This window comes from Acipenser ruthenus, unplaced genomic scaffold (assembly GCF_902713425.1).
Source record: "Acipenser ruthenus unplaced genomic scaffold, fAciRut3.2 maternal haplotype, whole genome shotgun sequence".
NCBI lineage: Eukaryota > Metazoa > Chordata > Actinopteri > Acipenseriformes > Acipenseridae > Acipenser > Acipenser ruthenus.
Window position 1 is genome coordinate 2,501 of NW_026708204.1, and position 7,500 is coordinate 10,000.

The 7,500-nt window shown below is 43.0% G+C and overlaps 2 protein-coding genes across 3 annotated transcripts in view; both read right to left on the reverse strand.

Moving 5' to 3' along the window:
- Positions 1-1,922, reverse strand: part of LOC131730015 (40-kDa huntingtin-associated protein-like) — a 3,892-nt gene extending 1,970 nt beyond the window's left edge. The window contains exons 1-2 of the mRNA XM_059020294.1: positions 1,769-1,922; positions 1,143-1,189 (exon numbers count right to left, since the gene is read on the reverse strand). Coding sequence (XP_058876277.1) covers positions 1,143-1,189; positions 1,769-1,827 — 106 coding nt within the window. The 5' untranslated portion in view covers positions 1,828-1,922. The remainder of the gene's footprint in view (positions 1-1,142; positions 1,190-1,768) is intronic.
- A 308-nt stretch (positions 1,923-2,230) lies between these two features.
- Positions 2,231-7,500, reverse strand: part of si:ch211-243a20.4 (NFAT activation molecule 1) — a 7,695-nt gene continuing 2,425 nt past the window's right edge. Inside the window, exons 3-6 of one of the 2 annotated variants that reach the window (XM_059020292.1) lie at positions 5,085-5,203; positions 4,396-4,590; positions 3,936-4,058; positions 2,231-3,267 (exon numbers count right to left, since the gene is read on the reverse strand). In XM_059020292.1, the coding sequence (XP_058876275.1) occupies positions 3,196-3,267; positions 3,936-4,058; positions 4,396-4,590; positions 5,085-5,203 (509 nt within the window). In that variant the 3' untranslated portion in view covers positions 2,231-3,195. The remainder of the gene's footprint in view (positions 3,268-3,935; positions 4,059-4,395; positions 4,591-5,084; positions 5,204-7,500) is intronic. The other variant, XM_059020293.1, reaches the window with a different exon arrangement.

Consider the following 7,500-nt stretch of genomic DNA (forward strand, 5'->3'; position numbering starts at 1 on the left):
AGGGAGAGAGAGGAGAAGGAGAGAGGAGAGAGAGAGAGAGGGAGAGAGAAGAGAGAGAGAGAGAGGGGAGAGACGAGAGAGAGGGGGAGAGAGGTTAGAAACTCACACTAGCCCTGCTGCTGCTGCTGCACCCAGTCCTGGGGTTCAGAGCTCCCCTCAATGAAGTCTAGTATTATTAATATTGAAATGATCAGGAGCCAGGAGTTTGAGCAGGGTTACAAACTCACACTAGCCCTGCTGCTGCTGCTGCTGCTGCACCCAGTCCTGGGGTTCAGAGCTCCCCTCAGTGAAGTCTAGTATTATTAATATTGAAATGATCAGGAGCCAGGAGTTTGAGCAGGGTTACAAACTCACACTAGCCCTGCTGCTGCTGCTGCTGCACCCAGTCCTGGGGTTCAGAGCTCCCCTCAATGAAGTCTAGTATTATTAATATTGAAATGATCAGGAGCCAGGAGTTTGAGCAGGGTTACAAACTCACACTAGCCCTGCTGCTGCTGCTGCTGCTGCACCCAGTCCTGGGGTTCAGAGCTCCCCTCAGTGACGTCTAGTATTATTAATATTGAAATGATCAGGAGCCAGGAGTTTGAGCAGGGTTACAAACTCACACTAGCCCTGCTGCTGCTGCTGCACCCAGTCCTGGGGTTCAGAGCTCCCTTCAATGAAGTCTAGTATTATTAATATTGAAATGATCAGGAGCCAGGAGTTTGAGCAGGGTTACAAACTCACACTAGCCCTGCTGCTGCTGCTGCTGCACCCAGTCCTGGGGTTCAGAGCTCCCCTCAATGAAGTCTAGTATTATTAATATTGAAATGATCAGGAGCCAGGAGTTTGAGCAGGGTTACAAACTCACACTAGCCCTGCTGCTGCTGCTGCTGCACCCAGTCCTGGGGTTCAGAGCTCCCCTCAATGAAGTCTAGTATTATTAATATTGAAATGATCAGGAGCCAGGAGTTTGAGCAGGGTTACAAACTCACACTAGCCCTGCTGCTGCTGCTGCACCCAGTCCTGGGGTTCAGAGCTCCCCTCAATGAAGTCTAGTATTATTAATATCAATATTATAAGCCATATTATTGACTCGGAAAGCGAGTTTAAGGGACGTATTAATATATAACATTTATAAAATAAAATTATAAATCACCCACCGAACTGCTCGCTCGCTTCCGCTACGTTCGGCTTTCTTAGGAAGCGTCTGAAATATTAAAAAAAAAAAACCAAAGAGATCAAAAAATATATCCAGTAACCTTTTTTGTTTGTTTGTTTATTAATTTTAAGACAGACACTTACAACAAATGGAAAAATAACACAATATTAATACAGATATATATACAAATTCATGACGTCAATAATAATAATAATAATAATAATAATAATAATAATAATAATAATATTCACGCGGTTCAAACACCGAACCGATACGTCATGAAATATAAATTTGAATTTTAAAAAAAACAGGCTTTGAAATTAACAACAAAAAAAACGTCATTTCTGCTTCGACACTGGAAATACTAATCAGAAAAAAAAACGCATTCATTTGTAGTGTCGTATCTTTAAGTACGAATTATTATCATGATTATTATTATTATTATTATTATTATTTTGATATTATAATTTAGTAAACAAAACACGGAACCCAGGCCTGGCGAGCTGTTGCTAAAATTTCTCAACCATTCAGACAGGAGATATATATTTATTTATGGGTTATATTTCATAACCAGGCGCGTTATTACTGTTTTTAAAAATATATTTATTCATTTATAATAATACTTGCTTTTTTAGTTTATTCGATACAGTTCGATAACGGAGTAAAAAATCTCCTTCGGCCGCCATTTCGAGTAAGGGCAAGAGTCCAGCCCGGCGTCACGGCGGGTCAATAGAGAGACGCTGTTTCTCAATGGGGAAAATTCGAGCAAGTGAAGCCGCCGCCGCCGCCATGTCTGTTGAGGGCGGCCGTCACCGATTCGCGGGAGCGAGCCTACGTCACGGTGCGCGTCATTGTTTTGTTTTTCTTCTCTGTATCAATACAGAAAATATTATAAAATCTGTAAATGTGATCGGATTTTATGAATAAATTAATAATAACACGTCAAAATAAGAGAGAGAAAAACGAATCCCACAAATGATCGAGACGCTGAAATGATTGCGTATTTGTTTAAAGACTTTATTTTATAAAAGTTTATTACAGTATATATTTTTACAGATATATATATATATACATATATATATATATATATATATATATATATATATTGTATTACTCCCGTCCCACTGCAGCGTGATCCAGTCCAGGTTTTACTGCTACCAGCTTGATCAGCCCCCAGTGTGTCTAGCTAACAAGCTCAGGTGTGTCTTATTATTAAACTCCTAGTGAAACCAGGACTGGATCACACTGCTGTGCAGCGGGAGTCTGATTCCCAGCCCTGTAGATAGACTTTGGTTGAAGGAGGTTTGTAGCTGATTTTATAGTGAAGAGAGCTACAGGATATTGCTGGGAACTGTGGGATATTTAGACAGAGAGATCAGGGAGGGGAATCAGACTCCTATCGCACAGCAGTGTGATCCAGTCCAGGTTTTACTGCTACCAGCTTGATCAGCCCCCAGTGTGTCTAGCTAACAAGCTCAGGTGTGTCTTATTATTAAACTCCTAGTGAAACCAGGACTGGATCACGCTGCTGTGCAGCGGGAGTCTGATTCCCAGCCCTGTAGATAGACTTTGGTTGAAGGAGGTTTGTAGCTGATTTTATAGTGAAGAGAGCTACAGGATATTGCTGGGAACTGTGGGATATTTAGACAGAGAGATCAGGGCTGGGAATCAGACTCCTATCGCACAGCAGTGTGATCCAGTCCAGGTTTTACTGCTACCAGCTTGATCAGCCCCCAGTGTGTCTAGCTAACAAGCTCAGGTGTGTCTTATTATTAAACTCCCAGTGAAACCAGGACTGGATCACACTGCTGTGCAGCGGGAGTCTGATTCCCAGCCCTGAATAAGCAATACATTTCCTGATAGAAGACCGAACAGGTAATAATAATAATAATAATAATAATAATAATAATAATAATAATAATAATAATAATCAATGCATTCAGAAGTAGTATTTAAAAAATAAAAAAAATTCAAAAAGGTCTATTTGCTAAAACATTGTTGTAAAATTGTTATACAATCTCCTGTCCGCTAGGGGGCGAACTGACGCGACGGTATCACAGATTCTCGTAGACGGATTCAAAGATGCCCTCCTCGGCTGCGGCGGTCTGTGGTTGATTCGGCTGCGCCTGAAATTAATAAATAAATAAATAAATAAATAAATAAATAAACATTTAGAACAGGTTTAGGGACAATGTCAAAATTATCAACATTTTTAAAAAACGTAGAATTTATCTACAAATACAGTTTTATTCAGTCAATAATGAGGACAATTAACCATCAAAATACGCAGTTGTTTTTTTTTTACAGTATCCATTTCCCAAGTAATTACAGAAATTATTATTATTATTATTATTATTATTATTATTATTATTATTATTATTATTTAGTAGATTGCTCCTGGCTTAGGGACAGTGTAAAAATTATCAACAATTTTTAAGAAACGTACACTGACAAATTCAAGCCCCTAATATTATTATTATTATTATTATTATTATTATTATTATTATTATTATTATTATTATTATTTAGTAGATTGCTCCTGGCTTAGGGACAGTGTAAAAATTATCAACAATTTTTAAGAAACGTACACTGAAAAATTCAAGCCCCTAATATTATTATTATTATTATTATTATTATTATTATTATTATTATTATTATTTAGTAGATTGCTCCTGGCTTAGGGATAGTGTAAAAATTATCAACAATTTTTAAGAAACGTACACTGACAATTTCAAGCCCCTATTATTATTATTATTATTATTATTATTTAGAGATCTCTCCTGCTCTTCCTCACCTTCCCTTTCTTCTTCTTCTTCTTCTTCTTCTCTTCTCCTCCTTTTCTCTTTTTAACGTTCTTCTCGTTCTTTGGCTTCGGCTCCAGAGTGGTGTAGAGAGAAGGGTTGCGAGGCTCCAGAGCCTTGATAAAGAATTCAAAAATTAAAATAAATACATCATCATCATCATCATCATCATAATAATAATAATAATAATAATAATAATAATAATAATAATAATAATAATAATAACACATTATTATTATTTATTTCTTAGCAGACGCCCTTATCCAGGGCGACTTACAATTGTTACAAGATAACACATTATTTTTACATACAATTCCCCATTTATACAGTTGGGTTTTTACTGGATCAATCTAGGTAAAGTACCTTGCTCAAGGGTACAGCAGCAGTGTCCCCCACCTGGGATTGAACCCACGACCCTCCGGTCAGCCCTGACCACTACACAGACATACTCACAGTGTAGATGGATGGTTCCTTCACTGTCTGCTTCTCAGCATTGACTCTCTCTTTGTCTCTCTCTGTGTCTCTCTCTGAGTCTCTCTCTGTGTCTCTCTCTGTCTCTGTGTCTCTCTCTGTCTCTGTGTCTCTTGCTGTCTCTGTGTCTCTCGCTGTCTCTGTGTCTTTCTCTTCAGTCCCAGAACAGGCGCAGACCTGCAATGGAAACAGAAACACACGGACAGCAGTGAGGACATCACCCTGCGACGGTATCTCGGATTCCTGTGAGGTCATTCTTCCGCGACACCGTTCTGTGATGACACCTTTCTTTCACAGTTCAGTAATACCTAATATCACCTTATTGCTCCCCTCCCCTCTCCTCTCCTCTCCTCTCTACCCATTCCCCCTCTCCCTCCTCCCCTTCCCCTCTCTCCTTCTCCCCATTCCCCCTCCATCCCTCCCATCTCCTCTCCTAATTCCCTCTCTCCCTCTCCTCTCTAACTATTCTCTCTCCTCCCCCTCTTCCTCTCCTCTCTCCTAATTCCCTCTCTAACTCTCCCTCCCCTCTCTCTCCCCTCTCCTCTCTCACTATTCTCTCTCCCTCTCCCCATCTCTCTCCCCCCTCCCCTCTCCTCTCTCCCCCCTCCCCTCCTCCGCCTCCCCCTCTTCTCTCTCCCCCTCTTCCCCTCCCCTCCCCTCCCCTCTCTCACCCTCCTCTTCCACAGCAGCACCCCAGTTCCAGTCACACTGAAGACGAGGAAGATGGCGCTGAGAATCGACAGAGTGATGATATCCACAATGAAGGACGAGGGCTCCCTGTACCCCACATCTGAAACAAAACACACAGCGGGCTTACAGACTGAGGGGAGCTCTGAACCCCAGGACTGGGTGCAGCAGCAGCAGCAGCAGCAGCAGGGCTAGTGTGAGTTTGTAACCCTGCTCAAACTCCTGGCTCCTGATCATTTCAATATTAATAATACTAGACTTCATTGAGGGGAGCTCTGAACCCCAGGACTGGGTGCAGCAGCAGCAGCAGCAACAGGGCTAGTGTGAGTTTGTAACCCTGCTCAAACTCCTGACTCCTGATCATTTCAATATTAATAATACTAGACTTCATTGAGGGGAGCTCTGAACCCCAGGACTGGGTGCAGCAGCAGCAGCAGGGCTAGTGTGAGTTTGTAACCCTGCTCAAACTCCTGGCTCCTGATCATTTCAATATTAATAACACCAGACTTCATTGAGGAGAGCTCTGAACCCCAGGACTGGGTGCAGCAGCAGCAGCAGGGCTAGTGTGAGTTTGTAACCCTGCTCAAACTCCTGGCTCCTGATCATTTCAATATTAATAATACTAGACTTCATTGAAGGGAGCTCTGAACCCCAGGACTGGGTGCAGCAGCAGCAGCAGCAGCAGGGCTAGTGTGAGATTGTAACCCTGCTCAAACTCCTGGCTCCTGATCATTTCAATATTAATAATGCTAGACTTCATTGAGGGGAGCTCTGAACCCCAGGACTGGGTGCAGCAGCAGCAGGGCTAGTGTGAGTTTGTAACCCTGCTCAAACTCCTGGCTCCTGATCATTTCAATATTAATAACACCAGACTTCATTGAGGAGAGCTCTGAACCCCAGGACTGGGTGCAGCAGCAGCAGCAGGGCTAGTGTGAGTTTGTAACCCTGCTCAAACTCCTGGCTCCTGATCATTTCAATATTAATAACACCAGACTTCATTGAGGAGAGCTCTGAACCCCAGGACTGGGTGCAGCAGCAGCAGCAGCAGGGCTAGTGTGAGTTTGTAACCCTGCTCAAACTCCTGGCTCCTGATCATTTCAATATTAATAATACTAGACTTCATTGAGGGGAGCTCTGAACCCCAGGACTGGGTGCAGCAGCAGCAGCAGCAGCAGCAGGGCTAGTGTGAGTTTGTAACCCTGCTCAAACTCCTGGCTCCTGATCATTTCAATATTAATAATACTAGACTTCATTGAGGGGAGCTCTGAACCCCAGGACTGGGTGCAGCAGCAGCAGCAGCAGGGCTAGTGTGAGTTTGTAACCCTGCTCAAACTCCTGGCTCCTGATCATTTCAATATTAATAATACTAGACTTCATTGAGGGGAGCTCTGAACCCCAGGACTGGGTGCAGCAGCAGCAGCAGCAGCAGGGCTAGTGTGAGTTTGTAACCCTGCTCAAACTCCTGGCTCCTGATCATTTCAATATTAATAATACTAGACTTCATTGAGGGGAGCTCTGAACCCCAGGACTGGGTGCAGCAGCAGCAGCAGCAGGGCTAGTGTGAGTTTGTAACCCTGCTCAAACTCCTGGCTCCTGATCATTTCAATATTAATAATACTAGACTTCATTGAGGGGAGCTCTGAACCCCAGGACTGGGTGCAGCAGCAGGGCTAGTGTGAGTTTGTAACCCTGCTCAAACTCCTGGCTCCTGATCATTTCAATATTAATAACACTAGACTTCATTGAGGGGAGCTCTGAACCCCAGGACTGGGTGCAGCAGCAGCAGCAGCAGCAGCAGGGCTAGTGTGAGTTTGTAACCCTGCTCAAACTCCTGGCTCCTGATCATTTCAATATTAATAACACTAGACTTCATTGAGGGGAGCTCTGAACCCCAGGACTGGGTGCAGCAGCAGCAGCAGCAGCAGCAGGGCTAGTGTGAGTTTGTAACCCTGCTCAAACTCCTGGCTCCTGATCATTTCAATATTAATAATACTAGACTTCATTGAGGGGAGCTCTGAACCCCAGGACTGGGTGCAGCAGCAGCAGGGCTGGTGTGAGTTTGTAACCCTGCTCAAACTCCTGGCTCCTGATCATTTCAATATTAATAATACTAGACTTCATTGAGGGGAGCTCTGAACCCCAGGACTGGGAGCAGCAGCAGCAGCAGCAGCAGGGCTAGTGTGAGTTTGTAACCCTGCTCAAACTCCTGGCTCCTGATCATTTCAATATTAATAATACTAGACTTCATTGAGGGGAGCTCTGAACCCCAGGACTGGGTGCAGCAGCAGCAGCAGGGCTAGTGTGAGTTTGTAACCCTGCTCAAACTCCTGGATCATTTCAATAATAATAATAATAATAATAATAATAATAATAATAATAATAATAATAATAATAAGACTT